The sequence below is a fragment of the Arabidopsis thaliana genome, chromosome 3 (genome assembly GCF_000001735.4).
Source record: "Arabidopsis thaliana chromosome 3, partial sequence".
In the NCBI taxonomy this organism is placed as follows: Eukaryota; Viridiplantae; Streptophyta; class Magnoliopsida; order Brassicales; family Brassicaceae; genus Arabidopsis; species Arabidopsis thaliana.
The window spans coordinates 101-23,706 of record NC_003074.8 but is presented as its reverse complement, the minus strand read 5'-3'; the positions used below and the strand labels follow the sequence as shown (position 1 = coordinate 23,706).

The 23,606-nt window shown below is 37.0% G+C and overlaps 8 protein-coding genes and 1 long non-coding RNA gene across 17 annotated transcripts; 2 read left to right on the top strand and 7 right to left on the bottom strand.

Moving 5' to 3' along the window:
- Nucleotides 1–2,900: 2,900 nt before the first annotated feature.
- On the bottom strand, nucleotides 2,901–4,298 carry ENODL16 (early nodulin-like protein 16). Its single transcript, NM_110972.2, has 2 exons — nucleotides 3,880–4,298; nucleotides 2,901–3,597 (listed from the first exon to the last, which is right to left on the bottom strand). The coding sequence occupies exons 1-2, from the start codon at nucleotides 4,046–4,048 to the stop codon at nucleotides 3,263–3,265; spliced, it is 504 nt and encodes a 167-aa protein (NP_186756.1). The 5' UTR covers nucleotides 4,049–4,298; the 3' UTR covers nucleotides 2,901–3,262.
- Nucleotides 4,299–4,797: 499 nt separating this feature from the next.
- Nucleotides 4,798–7,076, top strand: AT3G01060 (lysine-tRNA ligase). 3 transcript variants are annotated; one of them, NM_110971.4, is made up of 6 exons: nucleotides 4,798–5,218; nucleotides 5,350–5,499; nucleotides 5,726–5,984; nucleotides 6,059–6,277; nucleotides 6,356–6,498; nucleotides 6,574–7,076. In NM_110971.4, the coding sequence occupies exons 1-6, from the start codon at nucleotides 4,925–4,927 to the stop codon at nucleotides 6,874–6,876; spliced, it is 1,368 nt and encodes a 455-aa protein (NP_566129.1). In that variant the 5' UTR covers nucleotides 4,798–4,924; the 3' UTR covers nucleotides 6,877–7,076. The 3 variants fall into 3 exon arrangements, with proteins under 3 accessions (NP_566129.1, NP_974201.1, NP_974200.2); NM_202472.1 differs by having other exon boundaries at nucleotides 4,867–5,218; nucleotides 6,599–7,064; NM_202471.2 differs by having other exon boundaries at nucleotides 4,894–5,218; nucleotides 6,083–6,277; nucleotides 6,574–7,064.
- Nucleotides 7,077–7,386: 310 nt separating this feature from the next.
- On the bottom strand, nucleotides 7,387–7,773 carry AT3G00970. The gene is made up of 2 exons (NR_140792.1): nucleotides 7,671–7,773; nucleotides 7,387–7,534 (listed from the first exon to the last, which is right to left on the bottom strand). It is a non-coding gene; the product is annotated as an other RNA (long non-coding RNA).
- A 27-nt stretch (nucleotides 7,774–7,800) lies between these two features.
- MUB1 (membrane-anchored ubiquitin-fold protein 1 precursor) lies at nucleotides 7,801–10,661 on the bottom strand. 5 transcript variants are annotated; one of them, NM_001337307.1, is made up of 5 exons: nucleotides 10,382–10,477; nucleotides 9,721–9,982; nucleotides 9,218–9,382; nucleotides 9,036–9,087; nucleotides 7,801–8,463 (listed from the first exon to the last, which is right to left on the bottom strand). In NM_001337307.1, the coding sequence occupies exons 2-5, from the start codon at nucleotides 9,851–9,853 to the stop codon at nucleotides 8,460–8,462; spliced, it is 354 nt and encodes a 117-aa protein (NP_001327138.1). In that variant the 5' UTR covers nucleotides 9,854–9,982; nucleotides 10,382–10,477; the 3' UTR covers nucleotides 7,801–8,459. The 5 variants fall into 5 exon arrangements, with proteins under 5 accessions (NP_001327138.1, NP_001319438.1, NP_001327137.1 ...); NM_001337306.1 differs by having other exon boundaries at nucleotides 8,233–8,463; nucleotides 8,827–9,087; nucleotides 10,382–10,568; NM_001337308.1 differs by lacking the exon at nucleotides 10,382–10,477 and having other exon boundaries at nucleotides 8,233–8,463; nucleotides 8,827–9,087; nucleotides 9,721–10,248.
- Nucleotides 10,662–11,009: 348 nt separating this feature from the next.
- GAUT13 (galacturonosyltransferase 13) lies at nucleotides 11,010–14,984 on the bottom strand. 3 transcript variants are annotated; one of them, NM_001337305.1, is made up of 7 exons: nucleotides 14,905–14,984; nucleotides 14,105–14,778; nucleotides 13,546–13,601; nucleotides 13,284–13,439; nucleotides 12,610–13,200; nucleotides 12,103–12,405; nucleotides 11,235–12,009 (listed from the first exon to the last, which is right to left on the bottom strand). In NM_001337305.1, exons 2-7 carry the CDS (start codon nucleotides 14,313–14,315, stop codon nucleotides 11,728–11,730), a joined length of 1,599 nt encoding a protein of 532 aa, NP_001319437.1. In that variant the 5' UTR covers nucleotides 14,316–14,778; nucleotides 14,905–14,984; the 3' UTR covers nucleotides 11,235–11,727. The 3 variants fall into 3 exon arrangements, with proteins under 3 accessions (NP_001118545.1, NP_001319437.1, NP_001319436.1); NM_001337304.1 differs by lacking the exon at nucleotides 14,905–14,984 and having other exon boundaries at nucleotides 11,259–12,009; nucleotides 12,610–12,779; nucleotides 12,879–13,200; nucleotides 14,105–14,768; NM_001125073.2 differs by lacking the exon at nucleotides 14,905–14,984 and having other exon boundaries at nucleotides 11,010–12,009; nucleotides 14,105–14,813.
- Nucleotides 14,985–15,934: 950 nt separating this feature from the next.
- On the bottom strand, nucleotides 15,935–17,050 carry AT3G01030 (C2H2 and C2HC zinc fingers superfamily protein; the record flags this gene model as incomplete). Its single annotated transcript, NM_110968.3, has 1 exon — nucleotides 15,935–17,050. One exon carries the CDS (start codon nucleotides 17,048–17,050, stop codon nucleotides 15,935–15,937), a length of 1,116 nt encoding a protein of 371 aa, NP_186752.3.
- A 507-nt stretch (nucleotides 17,051–17,557) lies between these two features.
- On the bottom strand, nucleotides 17,558–18,603 carry ISU2 (ISCU-like 2). The gene is made up of 3 exons (NM_110967.3): nucleotides 18,280–18,603; nucleotides 18,117–18,171; nucleotides 17,558–17,961 (listed from the first exon to the last, which is right to left on the bottom strand). Exons 1-3 carry the CDS (start codon nucleotides 18,566–18,568, stop codon nucleotides 17,814–17,816), a joined length of 492 nt encoding a protein of 163 aa, NP_186751.1. The 5' UTR covers nucleotides 18,569–18,603; the 3' UTR covers nucleotides 17,558–17,813.
- A 285-nt stretch (nucleotides 18,604–18,888) lies between these two features.
- Nucleotides 18,889–19,365, bottom strand: AT3G01010 (UDP-glucose/GDP-mannose dehydrogenase family protein; the record flags this gene model as incomplete). The annotated part of the gene is made up of 1 exon (NM_110966.1): nucleotides 18,889–19,365. The coding sequence occupies one exon, from the start codon at nucleotides 19,363–19,365 to the stop codon at nucleotides 18,889–18,891; it is 477 nt and encodes a 158-aa protein (NP_186750.1).
- A 182-nt stretch (nucleotides 19,366–19,547) lies between these two features.
- Nucleotides 19,548–22,098, top strand: AT3G01015 (TPX2 (targeting protein for Xklp2) protein family). The gene is made up of 8 exons (NM_110965.4): nucleotides 19,548–20,504; nucleotides 20,598–20,643; nucleotides 20,730–20,822; nucleotides 20,898–21,017; nucleotides 21,181–21,279; nucleotides 21,425–21,484; nucleotides 21,565–21,659; nucleotides 21,771–22,098. The coding sequence occupies exons 1-8, from the start codon at nucleotides 19,690–19,692 to the stop codon at nucleotides 21,907–21,909; spliced, it is 1,467 nt and encodes a 488-aa protein (NP_186749.2). The 5' UTR covers nucleotides 19,548–19,689; the 3' UTR covers nucleotides 21,910–22,098.
- Nucleotides 22,099–23,606: the final 1,508 nt, after the last annotated feature.

The window sequence follows — 23,606 nt, the reverse complement described above, 5'->3', positions numbered from 1 at the left end:
TAATAACGTAATTTTGGGAATATTCGGCCAACGATTTGCGTTTCATAAATTATGTTTTCGGATTTGCTGAAACAAAACATAACTAGTGTCTGCCTTGCATGTTCTTCAGAGTTTTGAGAGAATTAAAGGAATCAACTTAAACTAATTAACTGACATTTGTTTTTGCAATGAGTATTTCTATTTTATTCTTTTTTTGACACCTAAGGAACAGCCTATTGATACCTTATGAATAACGGAAAGTATCAGTTCCATTTTCTTAATCATGTTTCCATATTTTTCAAATTAGATTTTACTATTCGAATCGATATATATAAACTCAAAAAATTTATTTTAGAATTCACTCGATATGGAGTTGTTATGGACGCAACAGAAAAGGGAATCAAGTATATTGAAACTATTTTCTGAAACTAAATGAAAACATTAACAAAGGTTTGACATTTCTTGATATATATACGGTATTGTATCCAAACGACTAAGACGTTTACTTAAACTCGAGACAAGAAGGGTCAAGAATTGTAACCTGGTTTTAGATAATTTTAACATGGATACATCTTAAAGAAATTGAAATCTATGTTTGCAAGAAAATAGTCAAAAATAAAAAATATAATCCTAAAGTTGGGGTCAGAGAATTTTAATATCGTAAAGATTTTGATGTTTGAAGAAACATGGGGAACAAAAATCTTATGACCAAAAAAACCCTTCAAGAGCTGTTTGTTTTGTCGGGACGTGTGGTTGACTTTTGGATAAGGGTCAAGCTATTATCTAACTAATTTAGGCCCTTTACATAGTCGAAAATCCGGAAAGTACCACAACAACAATAATTTAAAATTGAAAGTGAATTCTTTTATGGGTTTGAACTATAAAATTAAACATCTTCAAATGATCAAATCTCGTGGTCAGATTAGTTTACAATCACGTCATTTTCGATGTGATGAACAAATGATACAATTTAAACTGCCAGCTTTAGTCAATAAACTAAATAGTCTGACTAGCTGGTTAATTTTTAATTATTTTTTAATTTAAACCATACAAATAAAAAATCTAGGGATTTGATAGGCTAAAGTGTCTAATCATGGTGTCCACTGTTTGGGACATGACTAGATTAAACCCTAATCATGGGTTAAGTGTAATATATATATTTGTTTTGCATAGTAGACTACTAGTATTAGTGTATTACTAATTGTTTGGAAGAAGGTATTAAGCGAGTCACAAATATTATCACACTGCAAATATCGTATATGGAGTTTATATAGGCTAAAAATCCAGATTGTTTGGATTTAACGAGAACATGGACAAAAGATCCTCATTTTTTTTCGTTGTAAGAAATAAATTTTGAAACAAAATATTTAATTAAATATGAATATAACTACTAAAACTAAACATTATATTTTCTTCAAAATAGTTGCCTAAAAAACGAAGAAGGATATTCTTCAAAATCAACGTAAGAGACTTGGATTATGATTTCAACAAAATGGTTATTTTGTCTAATGGATTTGCAATATTTTTGATAGTGGCGTATTGATCTAGACCAAAATTTCTTATCATCAACAAAAATTAGTTACTCGGAAAATATTCAACACATAATCCTTTTTTTTGTTTGGTCAACTTAACACATACATAAAGACGAAGGAAAAAGATCAAAGAAGTAGAGAAGTAAGAATACTTGTTTTTTGGTGTTTCATATAGAAAGACCTTGGTCGATGTCAAAATTCAAGACGAATCTATATTGGACTTGGTTTATCAAGTGATTATTTTTACCCATTACACCATAAAACGAATTTGTACATAGATCGCAGAGATAGTGTGGCCATCCTTGCGTAAATAAAACTCGACTAAAACAAAATAAAAATAGCCAAGAAATATAAATAAAACAAGTTGAGCATAAGACGACTTGAAGATGGAGAAAAGTGTGGTCGTTGAAAGGACACTAAAAGGATAAACGTGTTCCCAAACATCCTTTTGTCTTTGATGTCAAGTGGCAATGCGACAAAATTGCAACTTATTATTATATCACCTATACATGACAAAACTTCAATTATTGTTTAGTTACTTTCTCATTCTACGTATATTTTGTTTTAATACAAAAAGGTATCGGAGCTCATTTCTCTTACATCCATTATCTAAAGACCGTTATCTGATAAGTATCTTGATATTTTTGATCGGTGTATATACCATTTTCGTAAAAATGTAACTAAGGTACTTTAGTTTGGATTCGAATCTAGCGGAATAAAACTACCATTTTCCAGCTGATTAGAAATTTAGAAAACGATCAGCTGTTTGGACTTTGGGTTAGATTTCTTTTTTGAGTTTTTTTATAAAAAAATTAATTTGTGTGGTGTGAGCTAATATTTTTTTTTTGGTATTTGTTTTGTTGACAGCGCAAAGCGAGCAAATTCTTATAGTAAGTGATAAATATAGTCAAATGTTCTAAAGCAAATACTAAAATGAACGTGGAAATTTGATCAACTGATGAAACAAGTCAAATGCTCTAACATTCCTTTTTCACACGTTTATATCATAAAAATCTATAACCATACAAAAAATGTGTGTTCAAGAATTAGTAAGATTTTGTTTTATTCAAAGTGTTAAATGATCGTTCGGATAAATTTTGTAGTTATTCAAGGGAAACATCAGATTACTGTACATACAGTGTCGGTACCACTGGCCAAAGTCATCTGTATTTGCATTTATTAATTTTTGAAAAACAAAATACATATTTTTGTCAACAATCAAAACATACAGTACATACATATCATCGATATGGACAAGTACCATTTATGGGTCCACGATGAAAAGGATATCTAACTTACAAATCGAAGCCCAAGTTTGTTTGTTTTTTTGGTCGGTCGAAGCCCAATACATAGGCCTAATAAAGTTTTACAAGATTGTTCAGTTGTTTTTTCAACACATGATTTTTCCCCCTAACAAAAGCAAAAGCATGAACAAACAAATTACAACTACAAAAAAAATCGAAGCCCAATACATAGGCCCAAAAAAGTTTTTAAAGATTGTTCAAACAAATTATATTACAATTGTTTATTTCGACAAATGATTCCCCCCCTGAACAAAAGCAAAAGCATGAACAATCTCCAAAGACACACACACACACCCGAGTGTAGAATGACTAGAGAAAGATCCAAGAACCCAACATAATAAAAGAGTAACACTAAAACTACAAAAGAGCTTCACTTTGCGAAGATATCAATCGAATCGGATTTCACCGATAACAATCGTTTTCTCTTTAAAGATTGTTACCACAACCTCAGTACCGTGTCCCAACTGCTGCGAAAACAGCTACTGGAATAAGAAACTGATAGGCAAAACCGGAGACCGAGAAGGTTCTTCTTGCACTGTTCTTGTTAGGTGCTGCAGCTGGTGGAGGAGGCGGTTTCTCAACTAAAACAGCGAGCTTCATACCTCCGTAACATCCACCACCATTACCACTAATCAGATAGTAATGCCTTGTCACATTGAGATGAACCAAGTCCCTTCCAGCTCCACGACTCCAATTTGCGATCGGGTTATTGGGATTGCAGCTTATGTAGTTCGTCTCGTTCACTTCTATAACGTTGTATTGGTTTCTCTCATATACAAAATCTGACCAGACACAATGAGAATGAAACACTATATAAGTCAACAAGATTCATGATTTGAGATCTTACTGAAGTACAGAACCAGAACCTAATCTATTTCCAATTACAAAGGATGCTGTGAAAGAAGCATCCTTTTTTTTAATAAGAAAACAGAGCTAGTGAAGAAACTAGTGGTCCTTTTTCAAAGTTGTAAAATTTGAAACCATTCATTTGCCAACTGATGTAAAACGTATATTAAGTCCGAAAGCCTGTGATAACAAGTATCAATAAGAGTTAGAGAGCGTACAGAGCCAATCGTCGAGGTAGAAATGTTTGTCCTGAGCCCAAATGGTATAGTTGATATTAGGATTCCAGAACTTGTTATCACCCACCGTCCACCTCTTCGCCGTCACATTCGTCGCCGCCAGCAGAAAAGCCAGCACCGCCCCTGCAACCAAAACCGCAACTCTCGCCATCGATCAGTACTCTAAAAAAAAAAGGATGAGTCGTCGTTTGTGGGGGGGGATGGGTTTATCGAAGTTCAATCTGAGAGATAAATATGTCTCTTTTTCAGGGAAAAGATCTCTCTAGATCCGTAATTCCTTCGACTAACCTTCGAAATTTTAATTAAACCTCGAGGTTGACGAAAAGTACAAGATAAGCGTTATGTAATTAACCAAAAGTAATATTTTCCTTTTCATTTTGGTCATATTTCTTACCTTTTTTCCGGATATTAATTTCCTTTTTTTAGTCATCCAGTTGGTCTCAATTGCTTAATCATAAAGTCAGGATTTATTTACTTAAATAACATAGTATTGAAATAAAACGAATCTTATAAAAATGTGTTTAATCGATGATACTTTTAAAAGTTGTAACTATATACAGTATACTGTTGATAGCCGTTGGGGAATTTCACATTTTGAATGCCATGTCACATATGACAAGTAGCTTTTCGTGTTCTATTATTTTCCATCATAGCTTCCACGCGCAAGCTTGACCACCGCCATTAAACTTGGTAATTTAGTATAATTCACATGAATGAATTAGTAATTTTGTTAAAATGTGTAAATTAAAAAAAAGAAATTGAGAAAGTTCTCTAATGTTCCTTTCAGTTTGACCAAGAATATATTCTTAATTTGTTTCCTTTCTTTTGACGTTTCAAAATGATATAAACGGAGTAACATTTTATGTCCACACAATATTTCTTGTAATATCCACGTAGGATGAAATATCCATTTAAACCGGTCCACGTGTCCAGACATCAGCTTCTAGTTCCATTGTACAATAATAATAAAAAAACCTTACCTGAACTAAAAAAAAAAAAAAAAACGAACTGAGAAGCGAAGAAGAAAATGGCGGCAGCGGCCATGGCCGTTCATCTCCCGAAACATTCTTCGTTTCTTCCGAAACCCAAACTTCCATTGGATAAAAAAACCAACTTTCTCGGTGGGTCATTTAATTTAGGTCGACCCATGTCCGTAAACCGGGAATTTAACAGTCCGGTGATGGTCTCCGCTTCTTCGACGAGCAAGACCGTCCTTACCGATGACGTAGACGGCGATCAAAGTAAACGCTTTTATATTAACTTCACTGGCTTTCCTTTTCCTCTTGGTCCTTTCCTTAACCGGCGCACCATCAGAACCGAGGTTAGCTTTTGCTCCATCTCTCAATTCCGTTAGGGTTCTTTAATCAGTCATCTCCAATTTCAGAATCACAAGTCAATTATGCCCGAATCCCTCTTAATTTTTACAAAATTTTGAACCTTGTTTGTTTGCAGGCGGTTAAAGGTTGCATATGGATGTTTGAACAAGAACAAGCTTTAGGGTTTAGCAGCGTGTCCACTAATATACGAATGACTGTCATCAAACTAAAATCTGGAGGTTTATGGGTTCATGCTCCTATTGCTCCCACCAAAGAGTGTGTCCAGGTTCTATTTTGTTCTCTTTTTTTTTTTTTTTTGACAGTCAAAACATAAGTTCTATTTTGTTCTTTGTGTTTACTAATATAGTAGCTCCAAAGAATTGTTGAATGACAAAGTATCATACTTTTTGTTGTCATTTCTCTACTTACATTGACATGTAACACTTAGTGGTTGATAAATAGAGAATGATTGAACTCTATTGGTTGTTTCGCTTCTCTTTTTTGTGTGGCAGCTTATTAAGGAGTTGGGAGCTCCGGTTGAGTACATTGTCCTGCCAACGTTTGCTTATGAGCACAAGATTTTTGTCGGTCCTTTTTCTAGAAAGTTCCCCAAGGCTCAAGTATGGGTTGCACCAAGACAATGGAGCTGGCCATTGAACTTACCACTTGAGTTTTTCGGTATCTTTCGTGCTAAAATCATCAAAGACAGGGACTTATCTACGCCATGGGCTGAGGAGATCGAACAGAAAGTCCTAAGCTCCCCAGAAGTTGGTATGTTCCTTTCAGTATTTCAATCTGGTTTGGTTGGAAGATTTAGAAATCATACTTTCTCATTGTGTATCCAGGAATTGGACCATATGTCGAAGTAGCGTTCTACCATAAGCGGTCAAGAACCCTTTTAGTCACTGATGCTGTGATCTTCGTCCCGCGGAAACCTCCCTCGAGTATCAGCAACGAATCCTTGTTGGCCTCGGCTAAGAATGGACTAGCTGTGAAGATACTTAGCAAAGGAAAAGACATTCCTAATGATCCTGTGGTTGATAATCCTAACACCCGCCAAAAAGGTTAGCAGTTCTTAAAAGTCAATTTCCTATTTCTTGATCTTAGATCTCAGTGGCCTCTGTTTGTTTTACCACTTGCAGGATGGGAAAGAATGGTTCTGCAAATCCTATTTCTTGGTCCCTCGAATCTCTTGGAACCAAACGCAAGCTTCGCACGAATGTCACAGAAGCTGATCGTTTCTCCCATTGTAAAGACTTTGGTCTTTAGCAAAGTCCCTGAGAAGGTTCCTTATCTCTGTTTAAATCTTTGTTTTGGTTCCAAAATGTTTGTTTTGATTTGATCATCACTGATGATTCAGGTGAGGGATTGGATCGATGAGATAGCCCGTGACTGGAGATTTAAAAGGATTATCCCAGCTCATTTCGAAGCTCCAATAAACGCAGGAAGATCAGATTTTCTAGCTGCGTTTGGGTTCCTAGAGGATCTTCTAGGGGAAAGATATGTAACTCGTCCTTCGCTCTCTCTTCTCTTCACTTCACTAATGGGAAAAGCTGCGAGCTATTTTCCTCCAGACGATATGAGAACTCTCTCTTCACTTGATCAGTTCTTAGTCTCTGTTGGGGCTGTGAAAAAGACAGTATCCGGTAGAAAACGAAGATGATGGCAAAACAGAAAAATGGAAGATACAGCTTTAATAGTCTTAAAGAATATCGAAAGGCCTTGTAATGAAGGATATATATAGCCAGAAACAAGTAAAAGCTTCCATGTTGGATAAAGCATTGTATTTACTAAAGTTTTGCAGACATTGCCTCCAACCAGAGGCGATCGCATTGATGATCAAACCAAGTCTAATCAAACTACAACTAACCATCGTTCATTAACCGGTATATAAGAATTGAGCTGAATCACTCTACGCCAAACAAATAACGTGCAGCTGAATCCAACAATTTCTTCTTGCTCCTTAGCTCAAAACGACCTCGAATTTTCCATAACCAGCTGATAACCGGTTTAGTTATTAGCTCTTAAACCAAGTGTGATAACCAGGTAGAGGATATCAGAACCAATTTCATCAAGAGTTTTATATTTGACGTCTTCATTTTTGATAATTACAACAAATTTATATAGCGCTTAGGGTTTCACTATCGAAATAGATGTTTGTTTGAGCAAAAAAAAAAAGCAAATCGTGGGAGACAAGAAGAAAAAGAAGCAAACGGGTCGGAGCTATGTCCGGACTTGCTGCGATGTGTTTTCAAACGATTGAGTTTGATATCTCTTAATCGAGCTAAATCGGTAGTGGCACTCTGCTTCGAGAGGCTGCGGCCCTGACCAAAATCAGATTCCATGGCTGATTCTCTTCTCTCCCAAGGAGGAATCCAACAAACACAGTAGTAGTTGTGTGTTGTACGTTCCGGAGGATCAAGACAACGTTTACAGAAGTAGAGAACTTGGTGTTGACTTTCCCCAGAGACCAGAGTCGTTGTCTGACGACTTGTGGTAGCTGGCTCTTGTTGTTGAAACCTCTTAGTATGGATCTCCTTTAGCTGGTGAGAGGATTGATCTACCCGATAGCAATAAGCCATATTTAAGGAGTTACTTAAGATACGACCGAGCTTGTTTTCGGATGGACAATAAAACCAAAGATTACCTAGTTGTAATGTTGGAGTACGACTTTCGTGTGTTTACCAAGAAAGGAGATAACAAGTGGCACGACTTTCCCTTGGAGTGTTTTGAAGACTTTGTCTACACTCATCAAAAGCTCTACCTTCGTTATGCCCATTCTCTTGTCACTATTTGGACCCTTGATTGGTATTCTGTCTCTTGATTGGTATTCGTTCAATCATCACGATTTTGACCCTTTTCTTCAGCAAAAAGATCAAAAACTCTATTGGAAATTGATACGCCGCTCCAGGACACGCATTGCAGTCACAGTATCCGGAGAGTTTTTGGTGGTATCAAGTATAGTACAAGACAGCAAAACATTATATTTTCACATCTAGAAGAAAAACCAAGTGGGTGGCAAATTGGTGAAAGTCGATTCTTTGGGCGATGAAGCATTGATCTATGACATGGGTATCACTGTTGTCCCCAGTGGCGTCCCAGGGATCAAAAGGAACTCTATCTACTTCAGTGGCGTCCAAATATTTGTGTATGATCTCACCACCCAAAAGATGGAACCTATGCCTCAATGTGTTTTCTCCTCCATACCATTCTCTGATGCTCGTTGATTCTTCCCCTGCTAGTCGTCTACCTGCGCAACAGCAGGACAGATCGCCTCTGTTACTTTTAATGTTTTAAGCTTTATATGTGCTTTAAACTTGTTTTATTTGTCTCTTTTTGCTTTCAATTCTAAATCTTTGATGATACATTATTATTTCTTCATCTGTTGTTGAGAGTTCAGTCTCACAATTCTCTGCCAACAGAGAACAACAGTCTACTTAATTCATCTCTACCGATGATTTGGAGATATTTCTAGTTTTAGTCTCACAATACTAATATTCTGGAACTCTTCTATGATAAAGAGGGTTTCAGGTCCATTTTGTTCCCAATGCAGAGGAACTGAGAAATAGAGCTAAAACAGAGACTCCATTAAGAGGAACTGAATCACCAGTACCTTGATTTATTGATGATCTCTTTCAATCTTGCAACAAGCTAGAGTAGAGCTTTGATTTATACTATTTTTTTTTATTATAAAAAAAAATGGTTCAATACTCTTTAATTCTGTATCTGTATTAGTAAACAATCTATACTAACCACAAGAAAGACCAAACTTAAGGACCAGAAATCTGATGAGTCTCTCTTGAGATTTTGCTACTCTCTTACATGACTGAACAGACGCATTTGTTCATCTTCGGGTCACCTTTAGGCTTCTTTTCTGTTTCAAACACAACACCATCTCTCTGTCAGGAGGTCCACAACAGATTTTGATCCTACACTAGAGGCTGCTGTCTCTTTGAATATGAAGGAGCTAAGAAAACAAGAGAATAATCTAAAGAATGTTTTACCTTTTTCCGTAACCGGAGCTTGGATGATAACGTGCATTGTGGTGACAGCGCCTGCGAGATTAGAGACAGGACTTCGGTAGTCTTTAACCGTCTTGCTGTTCTCCAATACCTTCCCTGCGCTTATCAACTTCACCTCTTTCACTGTTTTCGGCCCATTCTCCTTCTCTATCATTAGTCAAACACAAGAGAACAAAATGACAAGTAGTATGATCAGTACAAAGAGTTGAACACAGGTTCATGTTAGGCTCACCGATAACAGAACAAGTAAGCAATCACAGGAACAGGTACAACTCTACGGATGGTGAGTAACATTGTGCGAATTGATCTACTCAAAAAATTTGTGAAGTTTCTTTTGCATAAGATATAGTATTGGGACATGATTTTCATAACTAGCAAAACCATTGTTCCAAGAAGATTCAAGCCTTTACAATCTCAAAACACAGTGCCTAAGGATATTACAATTTATTAGCCATAAGAGTAAATAAGCATAAAAAAAAACTGACCTCTTGGCCATTCAGAAATAACAGTTTCCTTCAAAGCCGAAACAGTTGTAGCATCAGGGAATGCTTTAGGACCGATATCCGAACCATCGGTTAACCGAAACTTGATCTCTAGTTGATTATGGACTTCTGCCATTTATCCAAGAAGCAACCAACCAACAAACAATCCACAGAACCACAAGAAAATCTCAAAAGACACCACAGCACTAGACAGTTTCTCTATGTATCAAATTCCACAGAGGATCTTGTTTGCTATTTATTCTATCTGCAAAGAGCCAAAAAAGGAACAATTTTTTTCTTCAATAAGTGTGATTGTGAAGATGAACAAGAAACCTGAGAATCTATATATATAATGGTTTAAAGCAATGATGATGATCTTGTAATCAGAGAATAAATGAATCGGCATGCAAAACAGCAATAAACAGAGGATTCTGAAAAGAGATACACATGTAAAAGATAGATAGATTGCATATAAATGTTAAAAGATGAGAGAAATTAAAGAAGAAGAAAAGAGATCTAAACATGAATGCACAATTAAACAGGGGAATATCCAAAAAAAGGAGGAAACTTTAAAACGAGGAATCTCCAGCCAGATTTGAAAGGAAGCCGGAAAAAGAAAAGCCCTAATTAGGTCTCTCTCTCGCAGGTGTAATCAAAATCTTACTTGGTGACTGATCTGAGCCGATGAATCAAGAACACGCATCAGACAGAGAGGAGAGAGAAGAAATACAAGAAGAAGAGATCTCGTGAGTGTTCAATGGCGGTCAAAGTTTCCATTTTTCTCTCATTTTCTTCCCATATATGCGCCTATCTCTCTCTCTCTCTCGATTCCTTATTTTTGTTCTTCGTGTAAATTCGACAATTTGATATTGATATCACTACTTGGAAACAACGCACTACTTACTTAATCCAGAAACAAATTTTAATTTTTTATTTTATTTCTGTTCCCAGAAATTCTTTATGCAAGTAATAATAGTTAGTTAGTTACTTGCATGTAAAAAGCTTTTGCTTCTTTGTGGGACAAATCACAGCAAAATTAAACTAAAAAGATTACCTTTTGCATGACATATATATCATTTTAACTTTATTTTGTAATATCTGTCATTCACATAAAGAATACAATAACTTTTAATTTATCCATCAACAATCATTATTATCTATTTTTGGTTCCAAATAATTCTTGAAACACTTTTTATTTTAATTAGTTATTTACTTGCATGTAAAAAGCTTTTGCTTTTGTGGGACAAATCACTGCAATTAAACTAAAAAGATTACTTTTTTCATGACATATCAGCAATCATTAATTAATTTATCCCCACCAAGTTTACAAATAATTGGCAAGTATTTTTTGGGGTCAAATGGTAAGATTCTTACAAAAGACATTAAATTAATATTAAAAAGTGTGGTATTTACAGTACTAAATAGTGAATATTGTCATAAACACATATTTTCGTTAGATATCTTATCTAAAATAACATCAAACGGAGAGAGATAGGAGAGGACAGAGGAGGAGATAAGCACATTGCATCTGACCAAAAATCTTCTGCACCAAGAAAAGTCTTATGATTGATCAATTAGAGACCTTAACAAAACAATAATGTCCATATAAAATCCCTAAAACTAAATCATTTAGTAAAAAATATGTGGAATTTTAACTGTCAAAAATCGAACCAAAAAAATAAAAAGAGTACAAGTGGAGCAAATGCAACAGTGTGTTGTTGGTCCTTGGACTGTTGTGATCATGACCAAAATCCAATTTCTTCTGGTGATGTCCTTAAACCTTCCTTGTTCTTATAACAGATCCAAAATTGGAATCTTTACTTCAAAACCAAAAAGAATCTCAAAAAGGGTACCTTCTATTTTTACAGAAGAATGAATCTTTATTTCTATCTTTCTCTTTCTCTGCTGCTCTGCAACTGGTCTTTCATGGTCCAGCTAAATTCCGAGTAAATCTGCAGAACCCGCAAAATCCCCAGTCTGCTTCGAGATTATATGCAAGCTTTCTGTTTGCTATTCCAAGATATGACAATTCTTAATGAAATCATTGGAGTAGTTAACATATTTTGTCCAGAATGGTCTGAGATGCTCGAAACCTATCTCAAGCCACGGCTTTGATTGGCCATTGTAATGAATCACTGCAGCTTTCTTCGCATTTTCTAAGTTGGTCTTGCTCTGATAACCTAATCCAAGCATATGCCAAGAGGAATCTATTGGCTGAACATGACCTTTAAATGCTATTAGAGCAGGAGGCAATGTTCCAAGTTTCCACATTGTTAGATTCGACTTCAGATTCTGCACATCAAAGCAAAACCAGTAAGCATGATCAATAATTTGCCAATTTCGAATCTAAAACTCAAAACATTACAGGCTTCTCTGATACTTTACCTCTTTAAGCCAAGAATGATACGTTTCTCTGATATTTGTCTTCCTCCAAGTCCGTAGATCAAAGATATTCATTCCATAAGCCCAAGCACATTCTTCGGGATCTAAATGCTTTGCGATGAGCGGGTGAGAAAAATTGAAGTAGTTCCTAAGACGCTTTGACATAACCCATACGTCTTCTCCTCGACAAGTCTCCACAGCTCCATTAACCTTCCCGTTAAGGTCAATATCCCAAAGCGGAGATAAATCTTTCTGTATCACTATATCATCATCTAAGAACACTACCTTGTCTAAGTTCGGAAAAAGCTGTCCAAATAGGCAAAAAAAGCAAGCATTACATTCATATCCTCAATCCGAACATTTAAAATAAAAGGACAGAAATTTTCATCCTAGACCTACTTCATTTTTACGAAATGGCAAAATTTTGAAACCTATACATTAAGAGCCATATAGTTCATTTAGACGAGAAAGGCGAACTTTTTGAAAGTAAAAGGACATATTTTCTTTTACCTCTGGTAGATATATTCTAAGATGGTTGAGCAAAGATATGTATTTGGGACTTCTTGACTGCAGTTTCGAAGCAAATGTTCGAGGGGTTGTTTCGCTGAGGTTTGCACCAGCAATATGATTCCCATGGTAATAATTTCTGATACTGTTATGGCTTTCCACAGCTTCAAGAACTGGAACATTCTCTCTTGTTAACCAATCAAACTGATGAACGCTTTTCACTTCAACAATCGCAGGAGCAACAGAATTGAGTGCAAACCAAGAATGCATACCCGCATAGGTTTTCTTGTCTGTGATAACATGGAAGACAATTTTCTCGGGTTTTGAAGATGATTGAACAGCAGATGAGACCACAACCGATGCAGCTAAGATATTATCTGTAGCTAGAACAAAATGGTGGTAAGCATTGTCTGAGAGAACAGGGAGAAGCTCCGGGGAAGGAAGCTGTCTCCGGGCATGAGCATTGGAGGAATATTCATCGGTTAGTCTTAAAGAGAGACAGTGAATTCCTTTTGGAATTGAACTTGCAGCAAAGTGCTTGTTCATGAGTTCTGCAAATTTGGATTCCCTTAAATCCCTTTCAAACTTCTCTACCTGTTCAAAAAGAGTAATCAAATCAAATATAAGTTTCGGATCAATCTACAATTTAAGCTTTTATTGAAGATTAGAGAATGTACCATAGCTCGAAATACGAGGGCAAATGTTTTAGCATCATAGTGGTTGTTCTTCATATCCGAAACCAGTTGACTAAAAGACTCTGGAAGCTTTAAACCATCTGGAATTTCTTGAGTGCTTACTTCATTTAGAATTTTGTAAAAATCTCTAACTAGTCTCTGCTGCAACAGAACGTGTGAAAAGAAAAGAAATCCGGACTTAAACATACTGATACAGAGAGTTTTAGATCATAATTCAAACACCTGAAAAGAAGCAATCACTCACCTCTGAATCATCTATCCTACCAAGAAGACGTGGTCCTAGCCGCCTCCCGAAACAATCTGAGCAAACAGGAAAAAAGGCAAGAAAGTTTCAGCTCATCATCACATGAGTATAACAAGGGATTTGGGTTGCAAAGCTAAGCATACGAACTATAAAAGTGAAAAAGGAACAACTCTAAGATTCATCTCATCAGTATTTGGTTCTGATCTAGTAATACTGATACAAATCTGTAATTTTTAGTTCACACAAACACAACAATGGAATTCTCAAAACCTTAACTTGATAGTTGAACAAAATGCCATTTTGCCATGAAATCTGAGCTCGAAGCTTCATACTATGATACAATTGTAACTCAACTGATACATATTCATGGATACCAAATAAGAAAAATTCAAATGCCGAAACTTTGTTGACTTCAACATTGGATCCAAACAACTTAACAAGATGCAAAATACGTAGCTGAGCAAACAACATTTAGGTGGTAGATCCGACGGAAACAAGTGCACATCAACAAAACTAGAATGAAACTAGAATGATTGAAGGAGAAGAAAAGAGGGGTTACCAAAAGAGGAGCACTTGTTGACACCTTCAAGGGTAACAACAGCGGTTAGGATGAAAACAAAAGGTAACAAGAAAGCGAGGATTAAGATAGTGTGGAAGAGAGTTCGGTAAGAGATGTGACGAGCTGCGACTTTGATCTTCATCAAATCAATAAACTCATTGCTGCTCGATATCGTAATGCTTCTCATGCTAGGCGATATGTGAAGCTGCATCCTTGTTCGTGCAGCCCCGCTGTTGTATTCAGATCAATCGAATCCAATAAAACCCTAATTCCACCCAATCCCCAACCAAACAACATCACCTCCCTACGCGATTCCTCTTCTTCTCCGATCTCGATGATTGCTTTTCGATTCTCGATCTAGTCGTAGCTCCCAAATCCGATGATGTTAGACTCCGATTCGCTCTTCTTATAATTTGTAGTCTTCTCTCAGACCGCATTTGGATTTACGACAACCCAGCAAAATTCTGAATTTGAGATTCCCGCCGTCTCTTTGATTCAAGAAATTCGATACGAGAATCGAAATGGGTTGTCCTCCGAATTCGTGATACAAGCAGGATCAAAGACAAAGCAATGAGCTTGTCAAAGAAGAAGAAGAAGACAAAAAAGATGAGAGGAGAAGAAGAAAAATCAAGCCTTTTTTTTCCTTAAGTGATTTCGCCGGTGGATCTAAACAACTAATGCACGCACAGCCGAAAAAAGAAAAGAAAAAAAAAACGTAATTAATAAAAGATCTCAATTATAAATGGGAATCAAAATTTTAATTCTAATGATAAAACCGTGTTTGAGATTGGTGTCTTGACCTTGAGTTTAGGGTTTTTGTATATTGCTAATTATAGATTCTTTCCGACTTTCATGCCCAATCGAATAGTTTTGCTCTTTTTCTTTCCAAAAACAATTATCTAATTTTGATAGAAAGTTTGAGAAAATATAGATAGACTAATAACGTGCAAATTTTTCAGAATTCTGATGGATCTGATATTCCTATAATTAAACTTGAAATAAGTGTTTTTGTTTTGTTTCTTATCGACGTAAAATATTTTCTTAACAGCTGTTTTCTTTACATAAATAGAAATAAGTGGCTGCAAAAAGAAGAAGAAAAGTATACAATTAGGAAACTCTAATATTATTTCAACACCTCACAAATATTTCTGAAAACTATCGTACGATTATCTTTCTGTCGTAGTCATTTAATATACGCAAGAAAGGAATGTGTATTTAGTTTCATTTATAATGAATATTCGTCATACTAATTTTGAAAAGTTTTAATTTTAATGCGAAGACCAACCGACACGATATGATACGGTCAAAAAAAAAAAAAAAAAAAAAGATACTGTACTTTTTCCAGTATGATCTCTCAACTTAAAGTTGCAATATCATTACCAATATATTGTATAGTTGAATACAATTTAGAAACGATTTACGAGTTTTTATCATCTGATTTGTTTATGATTGTATTCGGCTCCTCAAGATTTTGTTGTAATTCAAAATATTAGTAACACATTCAAAATGCACAAACTTAAGGGAAAAAGATTTGAAAGAACGATTAATGCTAAAACCATAACACAGCTACAAGTTGCTGTACAACTTTGAATACCAAACCATTTGAGAAAACCAAAGACGAAACCTCTCTACGTATGAAAATACAACAAGTCACAACTCCATTAGACAACAACAACAACAAAAATTCCAAAACTTCATTATTCATTAGAGGGGATCTTCTTCTTCAGTACTCCTGCTCAAATATTCCACTAGTAACCATAGAAACATCCACATGGAATCTAAAGGTCTCTCCATCATTTGCTCTCGTGTGGTGACACTTCTTGTAACCTCTTAAAGCATGTACTGACCTAAACAGCCTTCAGCAAACTCTGCACTTATTGTCAACGTCACTGAACCATTATTAATCCCAGCTTCAGCTTCTATCGATTCTTCTCTGCATCTCTTGGTTTGACTTTTGGATTTGTTTCTCATTCTATGGAACGTCTGATGACCACCAAGAGTTTGATAAGTCGAGAAAACCTTGTGACAGAGCCCACACCGATGCTCTATATTCATCTCAAATCCTGATACTGAATCTTCAAATGCAGTTTCTTGACGAACAAGTTTCTGTTCGTTATCAGTTTCTTCTCTAAGTATTCTTGCTCCAGCCTGTTTCTGCTGACCCAATTCATCATCTTCTCTGCCCTTCTTGTTTGCCAAGTAACCCGAAAGCTCTTTCGATGTTCCAACAGATGCTCTGCTTATCCCCACAAGTTTCTTCTGCTCATTACTCAAAAGCCCATATTCAAAGTCTCCATCTTTTCTCAAATTCACCTCTGGATTCGAATCCAGAGCTTCACCAACAAGTCTCTGCTCATTTCTCAATAACCCGTCTTCAAATTTTCTCTGAGTCGAACCCAGAGCTTTACCAAAATGTTCCAAACCATTCACGAACTTTCCACCACTCATGGACAAGAGAATCAGAGACTCAGCGACTTCTAATAATCCTCCATCATCCACAGAAACAGGAAACATAGTACACGAAGAAGAAGAAACAGAGAATCGAGGAAGAATCTTCTTGTACCTGGAAACTCTCTTCGATCTTTTTCTCCTCTGCACAATACTAAACCTACAAAACAGGCTTCTTCTTGTAGATTCTTCAGAATGCGTCACTTGGAGATGATTAAACAGACATTTCTCGTAAAGAAACCCTTTCCCGCATTCTTTGCATCGAATCAGGATCTTTTTATTTCTCCTCCTCCTCGTACAGAATCGATGATCGAGTAAAGATTTCTGGGTTTTCTTCGGGTTTTCCCTCAATCCGTAGTTGCAAGAGAGCTCTTCGTAATGATTCATAGATTCTCTGAAGCCAGTCTTCTTCATGAGATTTCTCGAAACTCGAGAGGTTCTGAGCTTCTTAGGACGGAATTCGAAGATGGGTTTCTCAAATTCTTGTTGTTCTTCCATTAAAACGAAGCTTGTTGGAAGACGAGATGATTGGCGAAGAGTATGAGGGTAGAAATAGTTGAAAGAATCGATCTTCCGTTACTTTTCTCGAGAAAACGCAAAAGAAATCGCCGGAGACTGAGCAATAACTGTTGAGCAAGAGTGATACGTAATGCTCTGAATCAATCGGATTAAGAAGAAAACAAAGGAAATTTTTGGTTTTTCGTAGTTCTCTGGGAAAATGAGAAGAGAGGTAGAGAGTGAGAGCGAGCAAGAGAGAAAGTGGAAACAGAGAGATCAATAAGCACTGAGAGAAGTGAGAGCAGCTACGGAAGAAGAAAGGGGCACTTTCGTAAATTGCTTTGCCTATAAGAAGTGGAGGAGAACTTTTGTTTCAGTTAGAAGGTTCGACGTGACAAATGGTGACTGCTGTGGCAAGGCTTTGGGCTTTTCATTTGTTAAGGCCCTTATTTGGTGACTTGATCTTATTTTGTGAATGTTCAGGCTGAAGCTTGTGTCATTATAATCTCACAGCTATGTCTAACATCAAATGATCAAAATTATCAATATCACAGCAACAAATTATTCCATAAGACATTGAAGAGGAATCATCACAATGCAGAAAAAACTTGGGATCTGGGTCACATGCTCAGCTATTTTTATTCAAAGCACTTAAATAAACATTTGAAAAGAAGAGAAAAACTAAAACAACCAAACACACCTCTCTTTGTAAGTTTGTGTAATTCATCATCAGCAGCAGCACAATGCGGTATAAGTGGAATCATCAGGCCTTGACGGTTTCTTCTGCAGCAGCAGCATTAGTCTTTGCTTGCTTCTCCTTGTAGTCTCTGACCGCGGACTTGATAGCGTCCTCTGCAAGCATACTGCAATGTAGCTTTACCGGTGGCAACCTAAGATGCTTAGCGATTTCCCTGCAAATTTAAGAATCCCAAAACAATGACTCATTCATCAAAATGTTAACCATATCACTAGATTTGGGATATTCCAAGCACTAGAACAGAGTTAGAGATAACAATCCTGACGATATATCTAAGAGACATGATTTTGATGGTTAAAAGGCACTTACGCGTTCTTGATGGTCATAACTTCGTCTAAGGTTTTGCCCTTGATCCATTCAGAAGCTGAACCAAACAAATATACAAATTATAACCTGTCTACATCTACCTGACTCTGATCATGAGCCTCTTAACGAATCGATCAAAATTGAAAACCCTGATTCGAAGGCATACCAACGGAAGATGAGGCGATAGCGGAGCCACAGCCAAAGGTCTTGAATCGAGTATCAATGATCTGACCTGAATCATCGACCTTAATCTGGAGGCTCATGAGGTCTCCGCAGGCAGGAGCTCCTACCAATCCCGTGCCAACGTTAGGGTCATTCCTGTTGAAGGAGCCAACGTTTCTAGGGTTTTCAAAGTGGTCGATTACATTCTCGTGGTATAATCGACGACCTAACCCTAGAGGAGACGCCTGTAACCCTAGGTAAGCCTTTCTCGACGTTTGCCTTAGCATCATCATATTCTCTCTTTCTCTTTGCCGGAATCAAGGGCAGTTTTGTTATATATGCGATGTCGAGGGGACACGTGAACGGTGAGAATTATAACAAATATTGGAAATTAATCATCTCTTTTATTTTCCACGATAATCAGTAATCAGAATCACTAAAAGCTTTATATATGAAAATGTAGTTAGCAATAATAACCAAACCTAGTCTCTTGTTCTAACCAACATAATAAGTATAGGAAAATATCTCGTCAAGAAGAAACAGAACAAATTATTTGATATAAGCAACAGAGAGAAAAACAATCCAAATCTTGAGAAAGGGCAAAGAGTCTGAGCTAAGCAAGAGCAGGCATGTGCCACTGGTCCAACGGCTTACCAATAGAGTAAACAATAAACCCTATCTTCCTCAGCTTCTCTGCATCAAAAACATTTCTGCCATCGAAGACAAACGCTGGTTTCTGCATGTTTTCAAAAATCCGCTCATAGTCAAGCGTCTTATACTCGTCCCACTCGGTTAACAAGCAGATTCCGTGGGCGTCTTTGGTGGCAGCGTAAGCGTCCCAAGCAACTGAGACTTGTTTCACAGTGGTTGGACTCATGGGTTGGAGGTGAAGTGGATGGTCCCAGTCGAATGTGTTCATGGTTAAGTCTCTTTGGATTTGTTCTTCCGTGACTTGTGGATCATAGATGCTGATTCGGGCCTTGTCTCCTAACAAACCTTTGCAGACGTCAATGGCTGGAGTCTCTCTCGTGTCTTTCTTGAAGGCGAACTCGAGGACAACAATCTTTTTGTTGGAAACAGTATTGAACATCGATGAGACAATGCGGTTCACGAACCGGTTTTTTTGTATAACAATCATTTCAGATCAGTTTAACAATTGGGTTTGGGCCAGCCCAAACAAACATATTAGATTCCAGCATTAAACTAATTTTTTTTGAAATTAAGCAATTAATCGTAGTAATTACGAAAATCCAGTAAATGACTGAGCGAGCCGTTACATACAAAGTCGAGAGCTTCCTCACAAGTCGCAACGGTCAGACAATTCCCTCCTCTCCCTCTCTCTTCTTCTTCTTCCCTTCACTCACTCGAAAAGACAAAACCCTAATTTCTCACATTTTTCTGCTCTCATCTTTCGATGGAGTCGACGAATTTGAAGAATGCTAAACACGAGACTCTGGTGATGGATCCGATCAGTTTTCAATCCAAGGCTCAAGAGGTTTCACGATTCTCCGAGAATTCTAACCCTAACTTCGTCTCACACTCGACTCCACTCGAGAAATCGAGTAAATCTTCTGCGCAGAAGAATCCGAAATGGAAGCCTAATCCTGTTCCGGCGGTTTTCTCACCACGGAATCGGATCAGAGAGAGGAGGTTCGTGGTGGTGAAGAAGAATTCAAGGAAGGAGAAGAATGATTCCGCGTCTGTGGATTGCAAATGTGGAGCTAAGACCATTTCCAATATGAAGAAATGTGTCTGTATAGCATACGAAACTCTACGGGCGTCACAGGAAGAGTTCTTCAACAATCGAAGAGAATCCGTATCAGAAATTGGAGAATCCAGCCAGAATTTGGAGGATGGAAATGAACAAGTCGAATTTGGAGATTCTGATGAAACTAGGGTTTCTTTGATGAAGAGGAGAAGAGAAAAAGTATTGGAAGAAGCGAGAATGAGTATACCTGAATTTGGTAAAGTGATGCATCTAGTTAAAGCTTTTGAGAAGCTTACTTGCTTCCCACTTTCGAAGGTAACTTCTAAGGAAGAAGAAGATCAGATTAAGCAACCTTTGAAATGGGAATTGCCTGGAATGAGCCAGCCTAAGTGTTCAGAATCTGAGACAGATCAATTCACTTGGAGTTCTTCATTCTATCCATCATCTGGTTTGATCTTAACAGCTACGAATCTAGGACTAGAACAACCTCATGCCTCAGTTTCTTCATCATGGGACAATAGGTAGCCAAAAAAGAGTTTTTGTTTTCGGTACTCAATTATTAGCCGTTGATCTTTCGTAGACTCAGTTCTAATGTCTGATTTGGTGGGTTACAGTGTTTCAAGTCTCAACTCAAATGGTGGCCGGAGGGGCAGAAGAAATGTATGTGTATTGGATTGATATATGCAGAATCTGATTTTGCGCAATCTCTCCTGGTTGATGTAGTTTGACATTCTTTTTTGTAACAGAGCTTCGAATCCTCTGCTTCAATGGGAAGTAGAAGATCAACGAAGAAGCAGATCAAAGTCACTTCTCTGAAGCCATTTAAACTCAGAACTGAGGTATAAACTTTACAGGAAAACATTTTTCAGATGTTGTAGAATAGATTTATGATTGTTGGTCTAATGTCTACGTAGGAACGGGGACGAATGAAAGAAGAAGAGTTTGCAAAGAAGCTACACGAGATGACGTTGGAGAAAGCAAAAAAGAGAATCCCCATAGCTCAAGGTCTTCCCTGGACAACTGATGAACCTGAGGTGAGCTGAAGAACCCTTTCCTCTTCATTAACATACTATCATACCAGATCATTTATATAACTGTTTGATTTTGATATATGACTCTCGGAGAAATTCACTTCAAAAATATAGAATATAGAATGGAACATAAGCAGATGATTTTAATGTTTCTCTCTGTTTTCAGAATCTGGTTAAGCCTCATGTGAAAGATATCACGATACCAGTAGACTTAAAGCTCCATTCCGACATTCGAGCAGTAGAACGTGCAGAATTTGATTACCAGGTCAGAATTTGAGACAAATCTTGCACATAATTGAGATTTATGTATGTTTCAGTTTCTCGTTATGACCTCAACTTTGAATCTACACAAGCAGAGTCTTTTTTGTGGATCTTGTATGATAAAATCCAGCATTGTCTCATTGTATCAGGTTACTGAGAAAATAAACCTAGTCGAGCAATACAAAACAGAAAGAGAACGCCAACAAAAGGTAAATAGATTAGAGGGAACTCTTTTTGCTTCTTATGTAAACTAGTAGGAATAAATGACAGACTTGTATGGATTCTTCAGCTAGCAGAAGAAGAAGAGATACGAAGGCTGAGGAAAGAGTTGGTCCCTAAGGCACAACCAATGCCATACTTTGATCGACCATTCATTCCCAAAAGGTAAATAGAAACTCCTGAATTTCTGGTTTCTTGTTGATAGATTGATGAACCATTTCGAAGACTATCAGATCGACTATTCTAAGTGTTGTTGTTTTCCATTGTTGCTTAAAGGTCGAACAAGCACCCGACGGTACCTCGAGATCCCAAGTTTAATATACCGCAACACAAGAAGATAAGATGCTGCAGTACATCGTCTTGGAGTGACACTGGATCTTACATGAGCGACCTCTTATACCAACAAGACCTCTAAACAAGCTTTGCATTCAATAATCTTGTTCCTTGTCCATATCATCTCTTTATAAACAACATCTTACATTTTCTTTGAAGCAACCAATTAGTTGGAACTTGCAAGATTTGGGTTTCCTCGTACTTGTTCCATCTTTGTAATCATGAATCATCAAAGATAAAACAAAGAAGAAAGCAAGGTATATATTCTGATGATTATTTCCAGTATTCGGTTACCCAGTTTAAACATGAGATTACAAGACAAACCGGATATTATTTCCAATATTTGGTTTCCCGGTTTAAACATGAGAGATTACAAGACAAACCCGAAATTATTTTTGATTTTTTTTTATCATTTAAAATTATATTATTGATCTTGGATTGGAACCGAAGTGAAATATAAATCCTCAAAAAGAGAAACTAAAGTCGGCGGACGACAAGAAAGTCTCCGGAGTCAAAGTCGGCAGAAGACGAAATTTTCCCGGAAGCTAAGCCCTATAGAAGGGAATCTAAAAACAGTAGTAATACAAAACAAAAGCTTTCAAACCACCAACACAAGAGGTCGAAACCCAAAACTGAGATAGAAGCAACATACTTAAATCTTAAAAGAAACAAAAGACCAAAAGCACAAGTAAACCAAATCTTCTGAAGCACCCGCGATTGAGATTTACTAAGGATGTCCGTGGCCAACCCAAAAATAACATCTACCTCCTCCTATCACGATGAGAGCTGATCTCTCAGAAACCAAGAACCAAGGCTTCACAACTCGGCACGCAAGACAAATGAGTTAAGGAAACCTCGAGCAAACTTCCGAATACGACGACTGACGACTGCTGCGTCCAATTGCGTCAAACTAGAAACCTTCAAAACGCGATCCTATCAAAATAGATCAGGAAGGCCAAAGACAAGGAGAAAAGTCTAACCTCTAAAAAATCACCAATCTCAAGACCAAGAATGATGAAGAACCGAGACAGCTAACAACCACAACAAACAACAACATTAGGGAGAAGAAAGCCTTGTAAACTTAGAGGTCGATCGATCCAAACAAATAAAACGAAACTTCTTCTTAGCAAGGAAACAAACCCAATATGAATCAAAGGTTGAGACGAGGAGACTAGGAACGGGAGGAAGAGCAACGGTTGGACTGAACCTGACTAAAGCCCAAACACCACTCAACATAAACGACAAGGAGACAATAAGCACAAAAGCGATGAAAGATTAAGAACAGGACCTGCAAAACAATAGCATAATTCTCACAGCAGCACCGTAGATATTACTCATCCGGAACAAAATATTTTGCAAAAACCATATTCCACAAAAAAATGTCGCTTCAACCAAAACCATAAAACCCAGAAACAAACTCCAATCAAACCATATGAGTCACCAAACGCAGGCCAAAATCAACGCTATCAAACCTAAACAAACTAATCTCAACAACACAGAGAAGAAACAAGAGAAAGGACCATCCTACAACAATCAAGCAAAACTTGAAAATTGCTAGGGATTTAGAGATTTAGTATTAGGGATTTAGGAATTTAGGAATTAAGGATTATGGATTTAGGGTCTAGGAACTAAAGATTAGGGTCTAGGAACTAAAGATTAGGGTCTAAGTATTAGGGATTTAGGAATTAAGGGATTTAGGATTATGGTTTTAGGGATTTATGGATTTAGGGTTTAGGGTTTAGGGTTTAGGGTTTAGGGTTTAGGGTTTAGGGTTTAGGG

What these genes read in the sequence shown, in the direction of transcription:
- AT3G01015 (NM_110965.4), top strand. Translation starts at nt 19,690, where the DNA reads ATGGAGTCGACGAATTTGAAGAATGCTAAACACGAGACTCTGGTGATG. An exon ending in TCTTCATCATGGGACAATAG is followed by an intron (nt 20,505 to 20,597) that starts GTAGCCAAAAAA and finishes GGTGGGTTACAG; the next exon opens with TGTTTCAAGTCTCAACTCAA. An exon ending in GTGCAGAATTTGATTACCAG is followed by an intron (nt 21,280 to 21,424) that starts GTCAGAATTTGA and finishes TCATTGTATCAG; the next exon opens with GTTACTGAGAAAATAAACCT.
- ENODL16 (NM_110972.2), bottom strand. Translation starts at nt 4,048, where the DNA reads ATGGCGAGAGTTGCGGTTTTGGTTGCAGGGGCGGTGCTGGCTTTTCTG. An exon ending in CTACCTCGACGATTGGCTCT is followed by an intron (nt 3,598 to 3,879) that starts GTACGCTCTCTA and finishes GTGTCTGGTCAG; the next exon opens with ATTTTGTATATGAGAGAAAC.
- GAUT13 (NM_001337305.1), bottom strand. Translation starts at nt 14,315, where the DNA reads ATGCAGCTTCACATATCGCCTAGCATGAGAAGCATTACGATATCGAGC. An exon ending in CAACAAGTGCTCCTCTTTTG is followed by an intron (nt 13,602 to 14,104) that starts GTAACCCCTCTT and finishes CTGTTTGCTCAG; the next exon opens with ATTGTTTCGGGAGGCGGCTA. An exon ending in GTAGGATAGATGATTCAGAG is followed by an intron (nt 13,440 to 13,545) that starts GTGAGTGATTGC and finishes CTGTTGCAGCAG; the next exon opens with AGACTAGTTAGAGATTTTTA.
- MUB1 (NM_110970.2), bottom strand. Translation starts at nt 9,853, where the DNA reads ATGGCAGAAGTCCATAATCAACTAGAGATCAAGTTTCGGTTAACCGAT. An exon ending in TATTTCTGAATGGCCAAGAG is followed by an intron (nt 9,383 to 9,720) that starts GTCAGTTTTTTT and finishes GACTAATGATAG; the next exon opens with AGAAGGAGAATGGGCCGAAA. An exon ending in AGCTCCGGTTACGGAAAAAG is followed by an intron (nt 9,088 to 9,217) that starts GTAAAACATTCT and finishes TGTTTGAAACAG; the next exon opens with AAAAGAAGCCTAAAGGTGAC.
- ISU2 (NM_110967.3), bottom strand. Translation starts at nt 18,568, where the DNA reads ATGATGATGCTAAGGCAAACGTCGAGAAAGGCTTACCTAGGGTTACAG. An exon ending in TATCGCCTCATCTTCCGTTG is followed by an intron (nt 18,172 to 18,279) that starts GTATGCCTTCGA and finishes TGTTTGGTTCAG; the next exon opens with CTTCTGAATGGATCAAGGGC. An exon ending in GTTATGACCATCAAGAACGC is followed by an intron (nt 17,962 to 18,116) that starts GTAAGTGCCTTT and finishes TTAAATTTGCAG; the next exon opens with GGAAATCGCTAAGCATCTTA.
- AT3G01060 (NM_110971.4), top strand. Translation starts at nt 4,925, where the DNA reads ATGGCGGCAGCGGCCATGGCCGTTCATCTCCCGAAACATTCTTCGTTT. An exon ending in CCACCAAAGAGTGTGTCCAG is followed by an intron (nt 5,500 to 5,725) that starts GTTCTATTTTGT and finishes TTTGTGTGGCAG; the next exon opens with CTTATTAAGGAGTTGGGAGC. An exon ending in CCTAAGCTCCCCAGAAGTTG is followed by an intron (nt 5,985 to 6,058) that starts GTATGTTCCTTT and finishes TTGTGTATCCAG; the next exon opens with GAATTGGACCATATGTCGAA.